The 26,328-nt window shown below is 42.7% G+C and overlaps 1 protein-coding gene across 5 annotated transcripts in view; it reads right to left on the bottom strand.

Annotated features, from left to right (window-relative positions):
- rbm47 (RNA binding motif protein 47) overlaps positions 1–26,328 on the bottom strand; it is a 223,951-nt gene that overhangs the window by 144,934 nt on the left and 52,689 nt on the right. For 4 of the 5 annotated variants that reach the window (XM_067988424.1, XM_067988422.1, XM_067988469.1 and 1 more), the window contains exon 3: positions 18,810–18,970. In XM_067988424.1, the coding sequence (XP_067844525.1) occupies positions 18,810–18,823 (14 nt within the window). In that variant the 5' untranslated portion in view covers positions 18,824–18,970. Of the gene's footprint in view, positions 1–17,686; positions 18,241–18,809; positions 18,971–26,328 lie in introns of those variants that run through there. The other variant, XM_067988453.1, reaches the window with a different exon arrangement.

The following is a 26,328-nucleotide window of genomic DNA, read 5'->3' as shown; positions in this document are numbered from 1 at the left end:
TCTGAGATGGCAATGGGGAAGTGTGGAAAAGTGACATCCAGAGAGGTGATTTGTAGTGGAGAAGAGGAATTTGGAGTTGTTTCAGCACTCCAGGATGATCCGGCTGTAACTCTGGCAGAAACCCCGTTTACGCATCTATCTGGGACTCCTGCTGAAGTTACAATGGCTTATCGGGAGAACCCCAAGGAAATTCCCACCATCTGTTTTAATATTTCTTGCTCAAGAATCTTTGTGACAGCTTACACGCCAGCTTTGCTTTGGCAAAATTTTTCTGTGGTTAAAAGTTATCAATCTCAGCCGGGCTGGAACTAAGAGGCACATGGTCCCTAAGCTACGAAAGGGAAAAACATCAGCCAGTGACTCCTGCCATCTTTTTTTAAATATTTGTTCTCAGGACGTGGGCAACGTTGGCAAAGCTGCATTTATTGTCCGTCCTATCCAGTGACTTCTACCAGAAAGTTCAGGTGTGTGGCAGAATCGGTCTTGGCTGTGATGCTTTTCACTGTCAAAAAGCCTGCCAACATACACACAAAGAATGATTACTTGGGTGAGGTACTGGAGGGCTGCTGGCAAAATGGAACCATGGAGGGGAGGGAAGAAAAAAATAATTTGAAAAAATGTATTTGATTTAGTTGACAATTTGTGCTGTTGAATAAATATTCTACAAATGTATTATTTATGTGCCAGAATGGAATCACAATGGACCCAAAAATCCACGGGCCAGCGCGATTCCATTCTCGCACATAAATAAATAGTATTCTTTGTAGCATTTTCAGGATCAGCTGGAGGACATCTAATTTGCAGGTGGGTGCACACACCTCCAACACCCGCCTACCCCACCAACCCAGCAAACCCAGTGCGTGGCTGCCTTTGGGGAGACAGTTTTCTAAGCCCCTTTCCCAGACCCCATGGAGTGTGGCCTCAGTCCCTTTTGTAAGGGGGCCGATCCCAATTTATTTTAATAAAAGATCAAGCCAAAGACTTCTCAAACAAAGACTTCTCTCTCCACCCCACAACGTCTCATCTGCAGTCTCCCAAGGGTCTATCCTTGGCCCCCTCCTTTTCCTCATCTGCATGCTGCCCCTTGGAAACATCATCCTCAGACATGGGGTCAGCTTCCACATGTACACCAATGACATCCAGCTCTACTTCTCCACCAGATGTCTAAACCCCTCCACTACCTCTGCTGTCAGCCTGCTTGTCTGGCATCCAGTCTTGGATGAGCCATAATCTCCTCCAGCTAAACATCTGGAATACTGAAGCCATCATCTTTAGCTCCTGCTACAAATTCTGTATTCTCAGCAACGACTCCGTCCCCCTCCCAGCCACTGCCTCAGACTGAACCAGACTATTCACAACCTCTGCATCATATTTGATCTGGGGCTGAGTTTCCGACCCCATATCCTCTCCATCACAAAGCCTGCCTACTTGCACCTCTGTAACGTTTCCCTACCTCAGCCTGTCTGCCATTGAAACTCTCATTCATTCCTTTGACATCTTTAGACTCGATTACTCCAATGCCTCCCATCCTCCACTCTCTATAAACTTAATCTTTCCAAAACTCTGCTGCCTATATCTTGTCCCGCGTCAAGTCCCACTTGCCCATCACCACTATATTTGTGCCAGGTCGCAAACACTTCAAATTTTAAAATGTTTATCCTTGTGTTTAAAACTTTAATGGCTTTGCCCTTTCCTATCTTTGTCACCTCCTCCAGCCCTACAACACCCCACCCCCCCCACAACAAAACTCTCCATTCCTCCAACTCCGGTGCCTTATGCATCCCTCTCCTTTATCCCACCACTTAGCCCCTATGCTCTGGAATTCCCCCTCTAAATGTCTCCACCCCTCTCCCTCCCTCTCATCCTTTAAGACCATCCTTAAAACTCACTTCCTTGGCCAACCTTTTGTTCACCCCTCCTAAGCATTTGCTCTTTGGCTCAGTGTCCATTTTCCTTTTGCCTCTGTGAAGCATTTTGGGACGTTTTTCTACATTCAAGTCGCTATATAAATGCAAGTTGTTGTTATTTTATGTGCATTGAGAAGAGGAATGGGCTCCGCTGTAATGCCCTCCACAATCGAATAGCCTGCCACCCATTGTCTGGGTTCATACATGAAAAATGAAAAATGCAAAGAGGTGACCAGTGCCCTCACATAAGTCAATGCTTTCAAGAGAGAAGGGAAGAAATTCGGAAGGATCAATTAAAAAAATCAAAAATAGCTCAAAATCTGCAAAAAGGGAAGACTCCACAGATTTGCTAACTTCACATAAGATTTAAAAAATGTACGTTGAATTGCTGCTAGAAGGGATTGTAGGAGGCACAGTTTTGATAAACATATTTTTTCCATTATTTATTGCTACACTAATCAGTAAAGAATGTACATTCCCAAAGCTCACTACAGTTTAATAAGTGTGGAAATTCCCACTTCTCCTGCAAGGCAGTAACTGGATAATTTTATTGTTAAAAAAACTCACTGTTGAAATTTAATTTATTAAAAATGTTAACAATCATAGTATCATAGTAGGTACAGCACAGGAGGAGGCCATACGGCCCATCGTGCCTGTGCCGGCTCTTTGAAAGAGCTATCCAATTAGTCCCATTCCCTTGCTCCTTCCCCATAACCCTGTAAATATTTTCCCTTCAAGTATTTATCCAATTCCCTTTTGAAAGTTACTATTGAATCTGCTTCCACCTCTCTTTCAGGCAGCGCATTCCAGATCATAACAACTCACTGAAAAAAAAAAATGTTTCCTTATGTCACCTCTGGATCTTTTGCCGATCATCTTAAATCTGTGTCCTCTGGTTACCGACCCTTTTGCCACTGGAAACAGTTTCTCCTTATTTACTCTATCAAAACCGTTCAAGATCTTGAACACCTCTATCAAATCTCCCCTTAACCATTTCTGTTCTAAGGAGAACAACCCCAGCTTCTCCAGTCCCTCCACATAACTGAAGGCCCTCATCCCTGGTACCATTCTAGTAAATCTCTTCTGCACCCTCTGTAAGGCCTTGACATCCTTCCTAAAGTGTGGTGCCCAGAATTGAACACAATGCTCCAGCTGAGGCCCTACCAGTGTTTTATAAAGGTTTGGCATAACTTCCTTGCCTTTGTACTCTATGTCTATATAAATAAAGCCCAGGATCCCATATGCTTTTTTAACAGCCTTCTCAACTTGTCCTGGCACTTTCAAAGGTTTGTGTATGTGCACCCCCAGGCACCCCCAGTACCTTTCACTGTCAAAAGAAAATGGCTGCGTCTATATAGCACCTTATCATATCTTTCAAATAGAATCATAGAAAGTTACGGCACAGAAGGAGGCCATTCGGCCCATCGTGTCCGTGCTGGCAGAAAAAGAGCTATCCAGCTTAATCCCACTTTCCAGCACTTGGTCCGTAGCCCTGTAGGTTACGGCACTTCAAGTGCACATCCAAGTACTTTTTAAAATGAGTTGAGGGTATCTGCCTCTACTACCCTTCCAGGCAGTGAGTTCCAGACCCCCGCCACCCTCTGGGTGAAAACATTTCTCCTCAGCTCCCCTCTAATCCTTCCACCAATTACTTTAAATCTATGCCCCCTGGTCACTGACCCCTCTGCTAAGGGAAGTAGGTCCTCCCTATCCACTCTATCTAGTCCCATTATAATTTTATATATCTCAATTAAATTTCCCCTCAGCCTCCTTTGTTCCAAAGAAAACAGCCCCAGTCTATCCAATCTTTTCTCATAGCCAAAATTTTCCGGCCCTGGCAACATCCTAGTAAATCTCCTCTGTACCCTCTCTAGTGCAATCACATCTTTCCTGCAATGTGGCGACCAGAACTGTACACAGTACTCAAGCTATGGCCTAACCGATGTTTTATACAAATATCTGAGTACTTCACTTACAGTGAATTACTTCTGGACTAACACATGATGAATGGCCACTTGTTGAGATTTCATAGAGTGAAGAAGAGGGCAGAAGAGGGGAGAAAAGGAAAGAAAATCAGGGAAAAATAAAGCTTAAAAGAGGTGTAATGGAATAGCAATAATAAACATATGGAGTGAAACTGAGTTGAGCAATATTAGCAAATGAACATTTTAACGGATTTGTATAATTTTTTTGTCTGCTTCTTAATGGAGCCAATAATCCATTTATAATAAAAAAGAAAGGAAAGTAGTTGCATTTATATAGCGCCATTCATGACCTCAAGACGTCCCAAAACATTTTACAGCCAATGAAAAATAAATGGCCTAATGCCCCTGTTATAACAGTGGACAAATGAATGTCATGCAAACACACTAACACATTCAGTTACTAATAATTTACAGTGTGATTTCATCTCATATGTATATACAAGTGTTATGGAATACTGAGAACAAATTGCAGGATTGTTCAAGATTGTTAGATTTAAGCTCTGGTCCAATTTTTCCATCAACCAGCCGAGTCTTAACTTGGTAAAACAGTGCACAGGTGCAACCATATTTGCTTAATTCACAAAGCAACAGGGTACTGAATCTGAGAATGGTGTGTAGATATACCAGAGAACAAGGATATATTAATATTGACAACACCTCAAAGTAGCAGCAAAAGGGCAATAAATATAAATACAAAAATAAAGGCAAAAGAAATCCTTTTTTTTAAATGGATACTTCATAAAATTGCTACGGATACTTTACTGACAACTTCATAAAGAAGAGATTACAACTAACAGCATTTGCCTGACATCAAATGGTTGACAGCCATGTAATTGAAGATTAACGAGAACAAATATTTCAGCAAGTGGTGGGCAGATATCACTATAAAGGATTTGACCTTGAATTATCCTTGGTTACTGTAACGTTGAGACACATATCTATATAATTTATATATACAATATATTTAGCTGTCCTTTTATGTAACTGAAGGCCATTATGCTGTTACACTCATTGCTAAGTAATGTTTCTTCAGGCTCTCACCAGATATTTAGCACCAAGGACCACACCCATAACAAAGCTTTCACTCTTTGCAAATGGAACTGTGACGTTATAAGCGCAACATCTGGTAATGTAGTGCTGTCCAACAGAATACTCTTGTTACTATAATATAGTCACTGGAAATGACATGAATTCTCTTCTGTCCTCCTAATCTTTAGATACCAGAATAATCACTGTGTAGCTTAGGTTATAACATATCAATCAAGTTTATTAAAAGTAAAAACTAAACAGTAGGAAAAGACCAACATAGCAGATTTCACTAGATTACAGTAACTTGCAGCTCCTCAGTTCACAAATTAATAATGGATATGCCATTCACCACCTATTCTAAAAACACTGAATTTGAACCAATGTCTGTAACATAAATTCAGGAAGCCTCAGTAACTGTTTTTTGGGGACATTTAATGGGCTATTGCTTTTTAGAATCTTTGGCCTGACCCGATTGGAAGGAGAGGTACCAACTATGAAGCCCTCTTCCCCCAAAAAAGGAGCACCAGTAGGTCTTCAGTTGCTGCCCTGGGACAACTCCCACCCCTCTTCTGGCGGTCCCAGAGGGCAAGTTGGGCAAAAATGGTGGGAAAATGGGGTGTGAGGCCTACCATTGCCTCCCTGCCCTGGATTATCTTCCCTCCATTCACATTAGGATGGCCACTAGTTGCTCCAAAGCCCACCCTCCACATGTAAAAAATGCAGTGAGGAAGCAGACCCAGCAAGCCCTTCATTTCCTTGGCTTCTGCCACCATTTCTGCTGCCCTCTGGGACCGCCAGAAGAGGGGTGGGAGTTGTCCCAGGGCAGCAACTGAAGACCTACTGGTGCTCCTTTTTTGGGGGAAGAGGGCTTCATAGTTGGTACCTCTCCTTCCAATCGGGTCAGGTTTTCTTACCTTTGTTAGGCCTCAGCTCAGTCCAGAGGTAACAAGGATCTTCGGAGCCTTGTGGCTCCTTTAACTTTACCTCCAATTCTTCCGGTGTTGGAGCAGCAGTCCTGCTGTGACAACACTGGAACTTCCCTTAATTGCAATGGTAATGCGTGGAGGTGAGATCCCGCTGGGAGCCCATCCTACATACATAATAACCCCCAACCCAGGAAAATGGGTTGGGGTAATGGCAGGGTCAGTGCAGGGAGAGAAATCTCACCTGACCCTCCTCTGGTGAAAAAAGGAGAATCCAAGGCTTTGAGTCAGTTTGGAATTCTCAAGAGAATAGTTTAAAAAAACATCACCGCTTACAGTGGTAAAGAAAGAAAGTCCTTGCATTTCTTATTGTGCCTTTCAGAATCTAAGGATGTTCCAAATCGCTTCACAGCCAGGTAAGTACTTTTGAAGTATAGTCACTGTTGTAAGGCAGGGAAACATGGCAGCTAAATTGCGCACAGCAAGATACCACAAACAGCAATGAGATAAATGGCCAAGAAATGCAAGAAAAGACCATTGTACACATAAGCGTATTCTTCAAAAAATAGATAGCGACCTTTAATTGTTTTCTTTTCAAAGAGCTAGAAAGAAGGATTTGTACTGTGAATATATATATCTATATATATAGATCTATTTACATATGTGTATGTGTGTGTTTTTGGCCACCTTTAGTTGTTTGCTTGTTCATCTTTTGTAAAATGAATTTGCTTAATAGCTTAAATTTATAGGGGGTTATATTGGGTAACCCTTGAAACCAGGCACAGGGGTCACGGTGCGCAATTAACCTGCACCCGGTTGTTGAGATGCAGGTAGCATGTAACGTTCGTGCTGCCGAGTGATTTCGATGTCTGCTGCGTCCAGCCAGCATTACCTGCTCTGTTGAATGGCTGCTCACCAGCAGGGGGCCCAGATATCGCGAGGGCCTAGCACCATTTAAAGGCAGCCTACACCTCTTCCTGCACCTCTACGGTTGCAGGAAGTGGTGCAAACCAATTGGGATGTGAATCTTTGCTGCAACATAGTGCAGATGGTGATGATTGGACCTCTGGAATTTTTAATGAGCAACAACTGAGCTGCTCAACGTTTGCGGGACTCCGATATTTGCAAAATATAAGATATGGGTCCATATGGAGTCTGAACGGAGATCAGACATCACACACTTAAAACACAGATACAGGTCCCATCCCTATGTTTACAAACTATTGAGTTATTGTAAAACAATGAATAAAGGTTGCGCACTATTAAATCCCACATCCTCCAATCTGCATGCCAGTCCTCACCAATCTACCGATCTGAGTTTGTACTGGGCCTGCAAGAGAGCATGCACCAAGGTTTTCTGATGATGCACTAGAGGCCTTGGTGCAAGAGATGGACAGAAGGAGGGGCATCCTATATCCGCGGGTGGGGGGGGGAGGGGGCAAGAAACTCTCCAGACACACGCTCTCGAGGCAGTGGGAGGCAGTAGGATACAAAGTCAATGCACCATGAACATGGATGCAGTGCAGGAAGTTGTTCAATGCTTTGACACGAGTAGTCACGGTGAGCGAGGTCAACCGTCAAGTTGCACCTCCTATTAACTGCACTACTAGCCGCATTCACTGCTCCACACACTACACCCCCATCACCCAGATACCAACAAACTCTTTCCATCAGTACTCAATTCTTCCAATCAGATGCTTCCTCTCACCCTCACACATTACCGCTGTTGCAAGCCACACACCCACAACTCACAGGTCACGTGCACTGGCAGCTATTCAACCATGACGGCCACATCACCCAAACATCCTGCAGGACACTCACCAACACATGTCCCGCTTTCTTGCAGGAGAAGGTGGCGCATAACAGGAGGCAGCAAGTGGCAGTGGCTCCATGTAACATGAACCTGTTGTCCTCTCTCAGGATGACAGCATTCCTGTCCCACCCCTGCCACTCCACCAGTGCCCTTGCTGTTGCCTGTCAGCTAACCAACCCACTCCCTGTGGAGTATTGAAACTTTATTATAAGAACGTAGGAAGATAGGAACAGGAGTAGGCCATTTAGCCCCTTGAGCCTGTTCCGCCATTCAATGAGATCATGGTTGATCGGTGACCTGACTCCAAATACCCGCCTTAGCCCCACATCCCTTAATACCTTTGGTTAACAAAAGTCTATCAATCTCAGATTTAAAATTAACAATTGAGCTAGCATCGACTGCCATTCCAAACTTCCACTACACTTTGCATGTAGAAGCGTTTCCTAACTTCACTCCTGCAAGTCCTGGCTCTAATTTTTAGGCTATGTCTCCTAGTCCTAATATTCAAGTATAGGAGACCTCCAAAAACAGGTACAAATGCATCAGCAGCCAGAAGCAATAATCCAGCAACTAACCTGCATGATCCCTTTAAATAGTGCTGGTGGGGATTCCTCCTTGCTGTTTAAGACCCGTTCAGCTGTGCGAGGTTAAGACAGTGTGTTAGCTGGAGTGTTGAGTTCCAAAATCGCATCTGTCCTTTTAAATCAGCATTGCACACTGATCTACCACATATTCTCCCTACTTTACATGCTGCCTGCGTTCGTTATCTGTGCGAGTGAATGCCTTTACCAATATGGCATCCGGAGCACGTCACGCTAGAAGTGTGCGCGTGCATTCCGGATGCCATTTTGGGTCCTTAGGAGTCCATGTAGTGCCTACACAACGAGCACTATATGGCCCAATTTAGAGCCGATAATGTGGTCTGAACACGTGATGCTTTATTGCTCATTGAAGAAAGGAGATAGACTGTATGGAGGAGTAGGATACTTCCAGTAGCTAAAAATAATGGTTATCCTAGGCAAATTACCGAAAACTTAGCTAAATATCAAAGCTAGTGAAGATGTTCTCAAAGGCAAAGGGTGTTGGGAGTCGTGTATGAGAGTGATCTAAAGGGGCTCAAAAAATCCAGAGCAAGAGGAGTACAAAAGAACAAGAAATGTAACAGTAGTGGTTACACACACATGAAGCAAAATTTAAACCAAAAAGAAAAAAACTGTTTGCAATTTGAAAAACCACTGGCTGTCATGCATATAACTAAACAAATCCACAGGCATTCACCACATAAAACCTATTGACATTGGGTCACATTTTTATTTCTTTATAGTTATGGGTGCGATTGTTTTGCGTTTGTCAAAAAATGGAACAATTTTCCACTATTTGTATTCAGTTCCAGCATCAAGCACCCTCACTCAGCATGAGTGCTTGATACTGACAATGGATACAAATAGTGGGACAGTGTCAACCAAAATGAATTGGTAAACACCCTTTTCAATGAAACTCTTAACTTTAACTGAGTCCTGCTTCCATTGAATTAAAAGAATCCCTTGAACTTGTCCTCTGATGTACGTCCCTACAGCACCAGTGTAAAATTACCATGTTCCACATCAGTCAACTTCTTTGAGGGGAATTTATTGCTCTAGTGGTAATTAGTGCTGCATTTTGAGCAGTTTGATGATGCGAAATCATTTCCTCCAGGTACTGGCTAGAAACTGCCCAAATTCATTTAACTACATTATCCTTTCAGTTGACCTGAACATATGTTCCAGAGATGAAAGGACAGCCTTCCAACCTGCTCGATCCCTCAGTCCCTCAACAAGGAGAGGGAGCATCACAGCTGAAACCAATTCTGTGCTCACCTGATAACCACAAATACACTTTCCAGCAAAAGTCCCTGGGTAGCAATCAGAAGCAGGAAACGTGGTCAATTTCTCCCCTCTCAGGCTCCCTACCTGTTTCCTTACATTAGTTATCTCAGCACAATCCCAGGGACAGAGTCAGGGTCCTACACTGCAGATTCGGTGATCCCTTTGCTGAACACCTCTGTTCTGTCTGCAAGTCCGATCCTAACTCCCTGTCACTTGCCACTTCAATTCTCTGGACACTCTGTCTTTGCCCTCTATATTGTTCCAATGAAGCTCAATGCAAGCTTGAGGAACAGCACTTCATCTTTCTACTAGGCACTTTGCAGCCCTCTAACCTTAATATTAACTTTAGCAATTTCAGACCTTAACTACAGCTCCCATTTTGTTTCTGGCATTAGGTGCTGGCAACGTGCCGGCGTTCCCGGGGATGGGGGACGTGAGCAGGTCATTGCTATAGGTGGAGACCACCAATGGCCTTTGTCACAATACTATACTGGCGGGGTGGTCTGCACCCTTGGTGTCAACCCACTTCCTTCTCCCACCAGTCTCCTCATGCTTCCCATTCTATTTACCTATTTCCTTTTAGCTCTTCTCACTCTCTGTGTCTCATAAGTGTCTTTTATTTCTTTAATTTCTCTCATCGTTCCTCCTTTTTCTCCTATGCATATCAATTCTGCCATTTAACAATTTCCTGATCCCTATTTTAACACTTTACAGGTCATTCCATGGAGTGAAATCTGACGTCAGCGGTAGCATAAAATGGGCAATAACAAATCAGCAGCCGTTTTACACCACACCCGATTTTCTATTCCATTGAAGCCAAGTGCGACCCCCAACTCCCTGTCCCTTGCCAGTCTGGCCTTTTCTGGCCCACTCCCACTCTGACCTCTCTGTCTTTGGCCTTCTACACTGTTCCAATGAAAGCTCGAGGAACAGCACCTCATTTTTCTACTAGGCACTTTGCAGCCCTCTGGCTTTAACAATTTCAGAGGTCACCGAAAAAGAAATTGGGGCCGGATGTAAAACATGCCAATTTTCTATCGCCCATTTGCTGATGATTGCACAGTGTTCAGGTCCATTTGCAATTCCTGAAATAATGAAGCAGTTCATGCTTGCATGCACTAAGACCTGGATAACATTCAGGCTTGGGCTGATAAGTAGCAAGTAAGATTTGATTCACACAAGTACCAGATAATCTACATCTCCAACAAGAGATAGCCTAACCATCGATCCTTGACATTCAGTGGCATTACCATCGCCGAAACCCCCACCATCAACATCCTGGGAGTCACCATTGATCAGAAACTGAACTGGACTAGCCACATAAATGTAATGGCTAAAAGCTGGGTATTCTGTGATGAGTGGCTCACCTCCTGACTCCCTAAAGTCTCTTGACATCCTACAAGGCACAAATCAGGAGTGTGATGGAATACTCTGCACTTGCCTGGATGGGTGCAGCTGCATTAACACTCAAGAAGCTTGACACCATCCAGGACAAAGCAGTCCGGTTGATCAGCATCCCACCCACGAGCTTAAACATCCACTTCCTCCACAACTGACGTACCGTGGCTGCAGTGTATTCTATCTACAGGATGCTCTGCAGCAAGTCACCATGGCTTCTTTGGCAGCACCTCCCAAACCTGTGACCTCCACCACCTAGAACAGCAAGGTTAAAAAAGTAGGTACATGGAAACACCATCACCTGCAAGTGCCCCTCCAAGTCACACACCATCCCAACTTGGAAATATATCACTGTTCCTTCATCGTCGATGGGTCAAAATCCTGGGACTCTCTACCTAGCAGCATTGTGGGAGAACCTTCACCACATGGACTGCAGCAGTTCAAGAAGGCTCACCATCACCTTCTCAAGGGCAATTAGGGGTGGGCAATAAATGCTAGCCTTGCCAGAGACACCAATATCCTGAGGAGGAATTAAGAAATAGATAATGTTCTACTTTTTTTTCTAAAAGAAGAAAGCTTGGAATGTATTTATTTATTCAGACTGAATTGATTGACTGTAACTAAATGGCATCAATTACTGCAACATGGACAAGGAAAGCATCAAGTGTGATCCCTGGCCTGTGCTAAGCTAGATGTTTCAGCTTGGATCAGAGTATTTTGGCCTCAGTGTCCATGGGCTGGGGAGAGGAGTGAGTAGCTATGGTTCCTGTTCCTGACAGATATCTAGTGACCCCTGCTGGAAAGTATGTGCAGATATCAGGTGAGGGCAGAATCGTGTTTCCCCATGTGACCAAGACAGTAAGTGTTGGCAGTCACTGGCTTCATTATGTGAAAAATGGCCATTTGAGCAAGGTATGAGGGGATTGGCAGCACCTATGAAACTGTACTCCAACATGAGGCAGTACCTTCATCAAAAGGGAACTAGATAGGTACTTGAAAGGAAAAGAATTGCAGGACTACGGGGATAGGGTGGGGGAGTGGGACCAGCTGGATTGCTCTTGCATAGAGCTGGCATGGACTCGATGGGCTAAATGGCCTCCTTCCGTGCTATAACCTTTCTATGATTCTATGAGAGGAGGGGAGGAATGGGTGAGGGAGAAGGATCTTTTTATTAGGTCACATGCTTATTTTGAAATTAACTCCTTCAACCAAAAAGGATAAGGCAAACATCCTTTTCAATGGACTATTTCATTTTAACTGGGTCCTGCCTCCACTAAACCAAAAATGTTTTTCATCAAGAGAAATGGAAGCAGTTTGTCGCCTTTTTTTAAGCAGATACAAAGTCTATAATTATAGTTACTGTTGACTTTCTCCTGGAAAAGTTCAAATATGAACCCAAGGCACCACATTCCTTAATCTAAAGTATTGAGGTCATCAACAGAAAAACAAAGAGTTCAATACTGTTTTTCAGCAGATAAAAAGTGGAAAGTTTAGGCTGTTGTGTTAGCAGTTATTAGGAAAAGGTTGCGCACCATCAAGTTCCTTGTGTTACCAAACCCTCCCGTCTCTCAGACTTACAAAGGCCACATTGTCTTCAGAAGCCTACATAGAAGATGTGCCTGATCTTGGCAGGGTCTAGGTGTACCCAGAACTGTTTTTGTTGTGAAAAAAAAATGTTTGTTCAGAAACATGAGAACGCAGTTATAATTTTACTTCCTTGTTAACCCTCCTCGTCTCCTAACTCATAATTGGTTGTGAACTCTCATTAAATACTGTGCAATTGCTGACATTTCTGAGTGGGAAGGAGTTAACAGATGTGGGGGAAGCTACACATCGGCTTCATTAAAGGGGCACTATCTGCATGAAAAGTATTTTATGATCTGAATTTTTGCTTTTTTTGGGTTGGAAAATGGGCCCCCAAATTCCTGGGTGGGACCCTAGTTCTGGCAGGGGGGGCGGGGGGGGGGGGGGCGGGTGGTGATGGAATTTGGGCCAGGGCCCATTTCTACTGGATCGCCGCTCCTTTTCATTCAAGGTGCTTCTTGGATCCACTCCCACTCCTGTCAAGATGTCACTCAAAGAAACTGGACTGGCGGAACGACCAGAAATCCTGACTGCTCCACCTTTACTAGGGCCAAAGGAAAGTACGATTGCACCAAGGTGTGGTACGGCTTTAATGCCAGTCTCACAACAGCAATCAATCACAAAACAATCATTGCTGTCAGGAATGCAGCAACCAAAAATTTGTAGCAATTTATTGAATCTTTGGCTAAAACGCCCCTGGCACCCTGACGGAGTGCCAAGGCGCTATTCTGATATTCCTGGTCCCCCACAGGGAGCATCATAAATGGCACGGTTACCCTGCCCCTTTCTATTAATGACTTTGTCAACAGTGATTCCTAGCTGTGGTGAAATGACATCACTTTTCACTGGAGTCGCGATGCCAGTGCCTCATGCATTCACAATGGCTAAATTGTCACTGCCAGTTTGTGCATGCATGAAATAGAAAGACCCATAGGTGAAGCCGCCACAAACAAATGCAGGGGAGCAGACACGTAGGCCACTCTCCCAAGATCCGGGCTGCAATATAAAAGGAGCCTAACTCAGTACTAACTCATTACAACTGTAAGGAATCTTACAACATCAGGTTATAGTCCAACAGTTTTATTTGAAAATCACAAGCTTTCGGAGGCTTTCTCCTTCTTCCTCACTCACCTGACAAAGGAGAAAGCCTCCGAAAGCTTGTGATTTTCAAATAAAACTGTTGGACTATAACCTGGTGTTGTAAGATTCCTTACATTTGTCCACCCCAGTCCATCACCGGCATCTCCACATCATCATTACAACTGGTTCACTCTGGGTGATACAGTATGTGCTATTGCCCAGTCAGTTCGATAGCCTCTCATTAGCTGCTCTCTTAACATTCTTCCATATAATTCAATTATTGTTACAATGTGCACAATCAGGCTATTAGCATAAAATGTAAATGTAATTTTCTCTCCTCAAGACTGTTGTATGATTCCATAGTTTGCAGTGGCACTACAGTATCTCAGCAAATGGCCTCTGTTTACATCACCTAGACAATGTCAACACAGTATTCAATTCTGGAGGGGATCATAGCCAAACCTGACATGCACCGTTTCTAGTGGTGATAACTGTAGCCCAACATATTGCAGACACTTGCTCCCGATTCAGTTGCCCAGGCAGCAGTTCAGACAGCTTTTAATAAAGTCATAACCTATTAATAATAATTTATGTTTGCAGCACCATTAACTCATGAAACTGCAAAATTAAACTTGTTCAGCAACAAATTACTAACATGTGGGGGGGATTTTTTCCTCTCTATTCATTGTCGGTGAGAAAAACTTGCACTCACAATGACATTTGTGAACTATACTTGCCACTATTTTTTCTCTTCAATCTCCATTAACAGACCTTCTAAACAGCAACCAAACAACCCCAATAGGTTTGGAAGTTGATTCCAGTAAAGTCCAGTTTAAGCACCATTTGAATTTTAATAATGTCTCTATATAATAACTTGTTTTTAAAATGCTGATTTATTTTATGCAGTATTTGCAGTTCCAAGTTCTCAATGTGTGTTGCTGAATTTGCTTTAAATACCACAACTCACTTAGTTCTCCCTTGTTCACAAGTTATTTAATCTCTTATGTAGGACAATTATTATATTCAATACATAATCGAAGAGTATCCTTTGGGAATAAAAGAATATGTGGAAAGAAGTAGAAATTTACAATGCTCCCATTCATGCCTTAAATGCTGAGGTTCTATTATTGTCCATTCATGATCTTCTACTGAGGATAGGCAATGGAATCTGCATTTCAATTAAATGGTGAGTTGCTGTACTTAGCGTTATCTCTTCAGTGAAATAAAATGCCTCACCGTAAAAAACTATGTAGAAAATAAGAAAAGGGTGCATCCCCCGCCCTTTGTCCCATCATGGGCAGCCTTGCCCTCAACCACTTATGTCTCATGCTCTGGAGTTCCCTCCCTAAACCCTTCACCTCTCTATCTCCCTCTCCTCCATTAAGAATTTTCTTCGAACCCACCTCTTTGACCAACCTTTCGGTCACCCCTATTAATCTCTCCTATGAAGTCTGATCTCCACATTATGGCATCATATTCACAGGTGGTGGGAGTTTGCTGCAGGCAAGGGAAACAACAGCAAAGAACACCCACTTAACAAGTAGAGTAACCACAAAAGGGAATATTTCTAAGGATACTGTATCAACCTTTAGGAGTTTTGAAAATATTTTTCTTTTAATTTGCAATTTTCAGAGTGCCCTAAAGTTGCCATTACTTCATAGTAGATACAGCACAGGAGGAGGCCATTTGTCCCATCGTGCCTGTACCAGCTCTTTGAAAGAGCTATCCAATTAGTCCCATTCCCCTGCTTTTTCCCCATAGCCCTGTAAAACTTTTTCCTTCAAGTATTTGTCCAATTCCCTTTTGAAAGTTACTACTGAATTTGCTTCTACCACCCTTTCAGGCAGTGCATTCCAGATCATTACAACTCGCTGAATAAAAAAATGTTTCCTCATCACCTCTGGCTCTTTTGCCGATCACCTTAAATCTGTGTGCTCTGGTTACCGACCCTTCTGCCACTGGAAACAGTTTCTCCTTATTTACTCTGTCAAAACTGTTGATGATTTTGACACCTCTATCAAATCTCCCCTTAACCGTCTCAGCTCTAAGGAAAACAACCCCAGCTTCTCCAGTCTCTCCACAAAACTGAAGTCCTCATCCCTGGTACCATTATCGTAAATCTCTTCAGGCACCCTCTCTAAGGCCTTGACATCCTTCCTAAAGTGTGGTGCCCAGAATTGAACACAATTGAGTATATAAAATGCATATCAAGTCTTAAATTGCACTTTCTTGTTGAAAAAAATTAAGCAACTTAAGATATTAAAATTCAAAAGGTAATGGAGTGCATCAAAATAATTTGATCAAGCTGCTGCATAGAAATTGCTAGCAATGTCAAAAATTGATGTGTTTATCTGTGTTGCATTTGAAAGCATTCTTGAGGAGGAAAGTGAAGACTGCCACTTCAGGGCCTTAACACATGTGGATGTATTTTGTCCAACTGACATTGTCGCTTGACAACGCTCACACTAAATCACTCTGGACATTTTTTGAACACAGATATTAACCAGTCAGAAAATAATCCCATAGGCCTTGTGAGTAAATTAGGATTTTCTCTGCTGTTGTTCATTTTCTACAACAACTGCACATTCCACAGGTGGATTAAGGAAGTTTGGGATTTTTATACCAATAACAAATGGGTTATTAACTGCTAGAGAAATTAAAAGAATCATTATACTATTATTTCAGGTATGTTGTGACTTGCTAATTTTAAAAAATTATCACTAACAAAATTGTTTTTGAGAATTGTATGGTTCAATATTACGTGTTTCTGTAATTTCATTAATGGCCATTAATTTCAACCAAACACAATAATTTGTCCCATTTTTCAGAACATGCCCCAAGGAGTCTACAGAGTGTGGAGTCTTGATAAAACAGCTGGCTATTCAGGTTGCACCTCTCGGCTTGGACTTGGGTTCAAATACCAGTGGATCCTGACACTGCAATGCCCCTGTGGAATTTTGATGAATTTTCTAATGTTCTTAGCTGAATGATGGTGGAAAAAGTCACGTGTTTAACAAGAAATGCACAAATCAGACTGCACTTTCAGTGCAATAGAAGAAGTGAGAAACAAAATGGTTAAGGGGGAATAGCCAAAAAGTAGACAGAATCTGTAACCTGCTCAAAACTTCATTAAGGATTCTGAGAGGGCTCCCACCTGAAATGTTAACATTTTAGGTGGAAGCCTTCTGTTAATGAAGTTTTCTCTTCCAAGTATTAATGGACCTTATTTCCAGCATTTTCTGTTTTATTTCATATTTTTAACATTTATGTTTTTCTGTTATCTCACTAACGGTTATATTGTTTAGTTAAAAACAAATTAAAATGAAGAGGCTCAGGAGGGGCATTTGTTCCTCAAATAGTTCTATGCGCATTATTACCAGAGTAGTGTACACTTTTATTTTGTTTCCATAGAATGTAAAGAAAAGAAACGTACACTCCACATTTTGTTGAGCCAAACACTCCTCAGTTCTTGAATGCCTTTTAAATTCTTAAAACAAACCATATAATACCAAGGTTATCTTTCAGGGCCTTTTTAAGTAATCTTGACCATTTACTTGCTAATTGCCCTATTTGTTGATGGTTTTTTATTCCCAGATTGTTTGTACCTGGGTGCTGTTATCCATTATTAAATACAAGAAAATGATTAATATCACTAAAAGTCTGAAGATTCTCAACTGTATAGCCTGCTTTTCACTTTTATCTCCAATCCAGGCTCTACTTGGCATACTTCATAACCTTTCCCCTGCTTCATTCGGCACCTGCAGCACTCACAGTGCTTTCATGTAATAGACTAATATTTTTTTCAGTTCAGTGACATATAAAACTCTCTATGTGAAACACAGCAGTTGCTTTCTAATCCTTATACAGCTTACCATATGGAAAGAAATGGAAAATAATTTTCTAAGCCATGGATCAATTTTGCAAATAGTTATCCATTTACACAGCTTCTGATGTAGAATCCTAAACTTACAACTGGCTTGCTCTAGAAGTGAATTTTCAACAGTGAATACTTCTAAGAATTTATTTTTAAAACATGACTCTAGACATTGGTTTATGAGGGAAAAATTAAAGGGGGAAACAATAATCAAGAAACTTGACCTACCTCTTTTTAGACTCAGGACCTCAGACGCCAATTGTCTGTTTCTTCATCGCCACTTAGTGAGAAGTGCAAAGGCTCTGACAGCGTACAACCCACATCTTCTTTTTTATCAAGGTTAACTCGACAAGGAGTGCCCAGAAACTCCCTCTAATGCTATTTACTGCAGCAAAATCTGTCTGTCTTCCTTGTGTGTGCGTGTGTGTTTTTTTCAAACAACACTTTGAGACCATCAAAAGTGTAATGAAGTTTCGGGAAACTTGCAATTAGACCTAGTTAATCTAAAATACCTGACTCTCGCTGACCTAAGCTGCACATTCCATGGGGGCTAAATAGCAGCTCAGAAGCTGCAGCACTCCGAGGAAAGATTCCCAGCCAGTCTTAGAGTGTGAGGCATTATTCTCCTAAAGCTTGTTTTCAGCCCACTTGTGGCTGTTCAGCAAAAGCTGCCAGCTTATTGTAGCCCAAACTAAGATTGTGAGGTTTAACTCACAATTTGTTTAGTCTCTCTCTTTCGTTCTTCTGGTTCCCTTTCTCCTCGAACAAGTTAAGTTTTTGTCTCGTAATGCCCTGCCCCTAAAGTCACCAAACCAGAATTTTGCTGCAACACTGGCAACTTCCCGTAAATCTAAATTGTAATTTTATCCTGTTCACTGAGCCCTTATTGGCTTAAGGCCAGCCTAACATTCCAGTTGAGGTAGGAGCACAGATACCTACCTTTTCTCAAGTGCACAAAGATTAAGAATGGTGGGTTGAACAAGAAATTGTGGGCATTAAGAAGTTTGTTAATCATGGTGGCCTAGAATGGCAAAGACAACCTGTCACCGTGAGAGAAACTGAGAGTTACAATGTTCCGCGGGGGAGAATGCAGGCAGACTTTTCCACAAGGCAAAGACAAAATGCCTGTTTGAGAATGCACCTGCTAATACAGAGAATTCTTGAAGAAACCTGTACAGTTTCAGTCGGTTTTGTAACCTCTAGCTAATTTAAATATATATAAAGCGTAAAGATGTCTTACCTTGAATACTTTCAGAACTCGCTTTAGCTGATTTTTTTAAAAAACAAGATGACGTGTTACTTTAACTTGACAGATAAGAATTTTCAAAAGAGAAAGGCTGAGCTCACTTACCTGGGGCAAAACATGGTTTGGATTAAAGCTGGCAAGGTATGTCGCTAGGAGAAACCCATGACCTTTCTGATGTGTTCATAGCATCACACTGGTTTTGCTCATTCAGGAACAGGTGGCAAAAATGCTTTTCCACCTTTTTTTAGTCAAGTATCTAGCAATCACTGGGGAGAAAAAAAAAGAACTAGCAAGAGAACAAATGATACTTCAACATTACCTTTCTTTGTTTTGACCCCCTCCCATACAAATTAAAACACAAGGACATATTATTCCCACCCTCAATTTCACAGAATCTGCCAAGAAAAGGGTTAAACTCTGGGTCAAATTGAATTAAAGTTTATAGTAAACTTGCATTAACCAATCAGAATCAAGCTTATTGCTTGTGACCAAACAGTTTGGAACAGAAATTTGATAATACCAGGAATAAGAGGCGTCTGTTAAAATCCCTATTTGCATTGTGATACACAGATAGGCTTAAATTTCAACAAACCTCTGTTTTATCACTCAAAGCACTTTTGGGGCCAAAGCAAATGGAAGGAAGCAGTGCTCCCTCTAAAATATTTTCATTGGATACATAGCCTATGTCCCTGCCACACCCCCACTCCAATGAAACTCTCATCACCATCAATTCTAATACACTTCAGGCTCCTGTGCTCCACCTTACACAAACTCCAGCTCATCCAGAATTCTGCTGCCTGCACCCTAACCTGATCTAAGCCTGGCTCAACTATCACTCCTACACTCAGTGATCTACACTGGCTCCCCATCCCCCCAACACATTGATTCAGAAATCGTTGTCCTCATTTAGAGATCCCTCCATGGCCTCCCTTACATACCTTTGCAACATTCCCTTATATGCCAGCTCGCACCTTCCACTCTCCTGATTCTGGCCTACTGCGAGGCCCCTTCCCTTTACTCCATTATCGATAACAAAGCCTTTAGCCATCGAAAGAAAGAACATGCATTTATATAGCACCTTTCACAACCTCAGGACATCCCAAAGTGCTTCACAGCCAATGAAGTACTTTTGAAGTGTAGACCCACTTGTGATGTAGGGGAACGCAGCAGCCAATTTACAAGCACCAAGATCCCACAAACAGCAATGAGATAAATGACCAGATAATGGCCTAGAAATTCGATCGTGTAGCACCTGATTTTTGGGCACTAAACGGCCTCCCAAGCCTCCAATATGCCGGAAGAGCATTGGCCACCGTATTGGTATAGGCAAAATAATCGGCCCACACCTGAAACAGGTGTTACTCTCTTTGCATAAGCAAATAAGAGGCCCAACACCTGTTTGAAGCCCTCTCTGCAATATTGGTTTGCCCTGAGGCAAAACCAGGTCTACATGCGGCATAACAAGTGGTCCATAAAGGGACTGCTGCAGGCCGCCACCAACAAGGTAAGATTTTAAAATATACTTACCCGAATGTGGAGGAGTACTCCTCCTGACCCCACATTAAAACCATGTGGGCCGCTGTGCTGACCACCGTTACACGCCACCACCCCTCCCCCATCGCCACCACTACCCCCCCTCATCCCAGCCTCTGACTTCCCCGATCCTGGCCTCTGCCCCCCGAGATCACCGCCTACTGCTACGCTTCCTCCAGGCTAACACTATCCTTTTAACCTGAATGCCCCCCTTCCCGGTCCCCTTTAACCACTTTCCTGAGGGCCGCTGCTGGCATTGCTGGTGAGTTGCCTGGGACGCCTATTAGGTATTCGCAGCTTGCCAGCTCGATGATAATGAGGTCCGAGGCTCAAAATCACTTGTGCCTCAAGCCTCACCACTCAGGCGCTGGGAATGGTCAAATTTCAAGGTGAATCTTTTTGTTTTTGGTGGTGTTGATTGAGAGATAAATTATGACCAGGACACCAGAAAATCCCCTGCTCTTCTTTGAATAGTGCCACAAGATCCTTTACATTCACCTGAGAGGGTAGATGGGGCCTTGGTTTGACGTCTCATCTGAAAGTCGGCACCTCTGACAGTGCAGCACTCCCTCACTACTAAACTGAAATATCAGCTGAGGTTATGTGCTCAAGTCTCTGCTGTGGGGCTTGAACCTATGACCTTCTGATTCAGAAGGCAAGAGTGCTACCACTGAGCCAACTCTGACACCGAGGGGTAAATTTTACCACCAGAAGAATGGGTGGGTTGGGAGCAGGTGGGAGGTTAAAATAACAGCTTTTTGGAGCGGGACCGCATCCCGGCTCCAACTCACCCACTTCTGGGTTTAACCCAGGCAGGTTTGTATGCGTGTGCACAACAGACAGCAGGATGTCCCACCCCCACTTAAAGCCTGATACTTAAAAGGGCAATGTACCTCAATGAAATACTTGAGGTGCTTAATATTTTGTCTATTAGAACATTAAAATGAATTTAACCTTACCTGTTTGGGTTTCCCATCGCATTCGAATCACGTCAGGTGAAAGCAGGTGGGAAGGGCCGGATCCATGAGGAGAGTGCCTTTATTGCACTGCTTGTGGGCCCAGAGGAGCAGAGTGTTTCTTCCAGGCCCAACAAGCTCATCTGACCAAAAGGAATCCTGAGATCGCCCCCCTCCGATGATGGACCCCCACCCCGTCACGGTGGACCCTGACCTACTTCCATCTCTTTACCCAATCTCCAGCTACCTCCAAACTTCTTCCCCACCCACCGATCACTTCCCCGCGCCCTCCCACCCTGAACTCTTCCTACGATCCCTTGTCAATCAGGCTGGCTGCTGGGCACAAAAGCCGGGAGTAAAATTTATTGGCCTCAATAAGGTCGCGATCGCACCTGCCAACTTACCTTCTGAGTTTCACACCCAAAAATCGTCCCCCCCCCACCTCTCCCATCCCTGGAATTCTGAAATGTTATTCCTTAAGCACCCCTATGCCAAGGTCTTGCAACATCCCTCCCCATTTTCAAAAGCCTCCTCAAAAACTATCTCTTTAACCACATCTTTGATCACCTCCCATTCTCCTAATTCCTGCTCAGTATCAGTTCATCTCTCGCCCTCCTCTGTTGTAAACATGGAAAAATAGTAAATAGGAGCAGGAGTAGGCCAATCAGCCCTTCGAGCCTGCTCTGCCATTCAATATGATCATGGCTGATCCTCTATCTCAATACCATATTCCCACTCTCTCCCCATACCCCTTGATGCCTTTTGTGCCTAGAAATCTATCTAGCTCCTTCTTAAATATATTCAGTGACTTAGCCTCCACAGCCTTCTGTGGTAGAGAATTCCACAGGTACACCACCCTCTGAGTGAAAAGATTTCTCCTCATCTCACTCCTAAATGTCCTACCCCGTATCCTGAGACTATGACCCCTCGTTCTGGAGCCCCCAGCCAAGGGAAACATCCTCCCTGCATCCAGTCTGTCTGGCCCTGTCAGAATTTTATATGTTTCAATAAGATCCCCTCTCATTCTTCTAAACTCGAGTGAATACAGGCCGAGTCGACCCAATCTCTCCTCACATGAAAGTCCTGCCATCCCAGGGATCAGTCTGGTGAACCTTCACTGCACTCCCTCTATGGCAAGTATATCCTTTCTTAGGTAAGGAGACCAAAACTGCACACAATACTCCAGGTGTGGTCTCACCAAGGCTCTGTATAACTGCAGTAAGACATCCTTACTCCTATACTCAAATCCTCTTGCAATGAAGGTCAACATACCATTTGCATTCCTAACTGCTTGCTGCACCTGCATGTTTGCTTTCAGTGACTGGCGTACAAGGACACCCAGGTTCCTCTGTACATCAACATTCCCCAATCTATCACCATTTAAACAATACTCTGCCTTTCTGTTTTTCGTTCCGAAGTGGATAACTTTACATTTATCCACATTATACTGCATCTGCCATGTATTTGCCCACTCACTCAACTTGTCTAAATCGCCTTGAAGCCTCTTTGCATCCTCCTCACAACTCACGATCCCACCTAGTTTTGTGTTGCAGCAAACTTGGAAATATTACATTTGGTTCCCTCATCCAAATCATTGATATATATTGTGAATGGCTGGGGCCCAAGCCCTGATCCCTGCGGTACCCTACTAGTCACTGCCTGCCACCCCGAAAAAGACCCATTTATTCCTACTCTCTGTTTCCTGTCTGTTAACCAATTTTCAATCCATGCCAGTATATTAACCCCAATCCCATGTGCTTTAATTTTGCACACAAACCTCTTATGTGGGACTTTATCAAAGGCCTTCTGAAAATCCAAATAAGCCACATCCACTGCTTCTCCCTTATCTATTCTACCAATTACATCCTCAAAAAACTCCAGTAGGTTTTGTCAAACATGATTTCCCTTTCATAAATCCATGTTGACTTTGTCTAATCCTGTTGATATTTTCTAAGTGTCCTGTTATCACATCCTTTATAATAGACTCTAGCATTTTCCCTACTACTGATGTTAGGCTAACCGGTCTATAGTTTCCTGTTTTCTCTCTCCCTCCTTTTTTAAATAGTGTGGTTACATTTGCCACCCTCCAATCTGCAGGAACTGTTCCATAATCTATAGAATTTTGGAAGATGACAACTAATGCATCCACTATTTCCATGGCTACCTCTTTTAGTACTCTGGGATGCAGATTATTAGGTCCTGGGGATTTATCGGCTTTCAGTCCCATTAATTTCTCCAGCACTATTTTTTTACTAATACTAATTTCCTTTAATTCCTCCTTCTCACTAGTCCCTTGGTTCCCTAGCATTTCTGGGAAGTTATTTGTGTCCTCTTCCGTGAAGATAGAACCAAAATATTTGTTTAATTGCTCTGCCATTTCCCTGTTCCCCATTATAAATTCTCTTGTTTCTGATTTGTCTTCACTAATCTTTTTCTTTTTACATACTTGTAGAAGCTTTTACAGTCCACTTTTATATTACTTGCAAGTTTACTCTCATACTCTATTTTTCCTCTCTTAATCAATCACTTGGTCCTTTTTTGCTGAATTCTAAACTGCTTCCACTCCTCAGGCTTGCTACTTTTTCTGGCAACTTTATATGACTCCTCTTTGGATCTAATACTATCTTTAATTTCTTTTTTCGCCATGGTGGGGCCGCACTTCCTTTTGTATTTTTGCACCAGAAAGGAATGTATAATTGTTGCAATTCTTGCATTCGTTCCTTAAACATTACCCATTGTCTATCCACCGTCATGCCTTTTAATGAAGCTTCCCAATCTATCATAGCAAACTCACTCCTCATACCTTCGTAGTTTCCTTTGTTTAGATTTCGGACCCTAGTTTCGGATTGGACTACTTCACTTTCCATCTTAATGAAGAATTCTATCATGTTATGGTCACTCTTCCCTAAAGGACCCCGCACAACAAGATTATTAGTTGACCCCTTCTCATTGCACAATACCCAATCTAGGATAGCCTGTTCCCTGGTTGGCTCCTCAACGTACTGGTCTAAAAAACCATCTCGTACACACTCCAGGAATTCATCCTCCACAGTATTATTGCTAATTTGCACCTAAAGCACCTTAGGATGTTAAGCTACATTAAAGCTGCTATATAGGTGCAAGCTGTGGTCATTATTAAAAGTATATTGGTTTACTATTTCCTCTGCTCCTCTATCCCATATTCAAAATTCTGCTTCTAAATGTACAAATTCATGGAATTAATGAAAGTATTCTCAGTGTCACTGTGAGCAAGTGATGGTTTACTTACCACTTAAGGCTTTAAACTTGAAACTATCTAAAATGACATTTACCCTTGTATGCTCTGACATTCTGTAGGCTCGCTCCTTGTACGGGGCAAGACCTGCAGCATTTGGCCCATTATATACCTCATACTTTCTTGTAGGAAATACACAGGTGCTGAGTATGGTACAGAATGACTTCCTTTGTACTCCTTCCTACCTGGATATATTAATCCTAACCAACACTTTTGTTGGGTGACATGAAAAGGTAGCCTGTTTTTATGTGTCCTGCTATAAACAAAAGGCAGAGCAGCTGACCTCAGCCAGATTGGCAGTAACAGCACTAAAACTGGCCTTGGTGCCCTGGGTGGGAGGGAAAAATCAGCTCGGACTCCCACTCCAAATCACTTCCCAGTGGTCATTGCTAGAAAGTGCTCCTGTGAAGACCTCCTGTGAGAACAGGATCGGGGTCAGGTGAAATTTCCCCCCTCCCCCCCATAGTCACTGTTCGCACTCACTGTCTCGGGTCAATTGGAAGAATGACCACTTGGGTCAAACTAGCATAGTACAGCAAGAGTCAGCAGCTTCAGGAGAGGAGAAAAGTAGAAAATTGAAAATAAATAAACACAGCTCTATCCACTTCAGTGAGATAGAATTTGTCACACTTTTTTTCTTAAAGTTCTCTGTAGTTTGACCTTGACAAGTACATACAGCTTAAAGAAAGACTCCCATCTCACCGTGGCTACATTCTTCCTTCTGCTGCAGTAGACACCCGAACCTCTTTTAGTTTGTGTAAGAGTGGTGCCACGCCTCTGGAAGTGCAGGTTTCACGTAGCCAATGACAACCTCAATGTGCACCTGCCAATTCACTAAGACCTGTTTATTACCTGGTCCTCCTGGGCACTTTAGCAAATCCAGCAGGTTTTAACTGGGGTTGCTGCAGCTCGTGCGAGACTTAGGGAACAGCCTTAGCAAACACTCCACTTACATTGATATAAAAGGAGTTTAGGTTTCTTCCTGGCACCAAACCTAATTAAGCCCAAGCATTTGCAATTCCCAATTTATTTTAACATTTACTTAGCAAAGCAGTGATATTACATCAGGATTTAATAAATACCAGCCAATCTCCTATTACACTGTACTCAGGGATTCAAAACTAAGTGTAGTCTTTAGGAGAAGCAGCGTTAGAGGCCAAAGGATAATTGGATACATGCAGATGTAATTCAGTCCCATTTTAAAGCCATATATTTTGTTCTTTATTTGTATATATTCCCATTATAAATTGTCTTGTCTACAGTGATAATGGAGGCTGCCCATGTAAACTTATTACACAGTACTTACTACCTTCCTGCCAGTGGAAGAATTTACAATGGGAAAAATTCGACAGGAGTAGATGCAGGTGTACAATTTTTATTATACTATGGATATAAATGTAATTCAAGCTAATAAGAAGGAAATTGGGAACAAGGTGCATTTGTAAACATACATTTACGTCTATAAACTGTTGAAATAGCCACGGATGAAGTTGAAAGATATCCAGGAGTCAGCTGGGGTGAAATTGGTCTTGGACGGTTGTGCAAAACAGGCAACAGTGCACTGGCAGCCTATTTTACACTGCGCCCGATTTTCCTTTTCAATGGAACAGAAAATTGGACAGAATGTAAAATGGTTTTGCCCTACCGCCCAAAATAAATTTCACCCCCAGCATGACCAATCAATGCAGAGCAGCAATCAACAATACCATTAGAATGTTGAATTACATCACCGAAATAATAGAATACAATCAGAGCAAGATGTGCTCAAACTGTGCAGAGCTCTGGTCAGAATGTACCTTGAGTACTGTGTCCAGTTCTGTTTGAGAGATGCAAGCGCCACATTCTAGCATCAGAGACAGCA

The sequence above is a fragment of the Heptranchias perlo genome, chromosome 1 (genome assembly GCF_035084215.1).
Source record: "Heptranchias perlo isolate sHepPer1 chromosome 1, sHepPer1.hap1, whole genome shotgun sequence".
In the NCBI taxonomy this organism is placed as follows: Eukaryota; Metazoa; Chordata; class Chondrichthyes; order Hexanchiformes; family Hexanchidae; genus Heptranchias; species Heptranchias perlo.
Note: the sequence above shows the minus strand (reverse complement) of the source record. Positions and strands in the feature narration are given on the sequence as shown.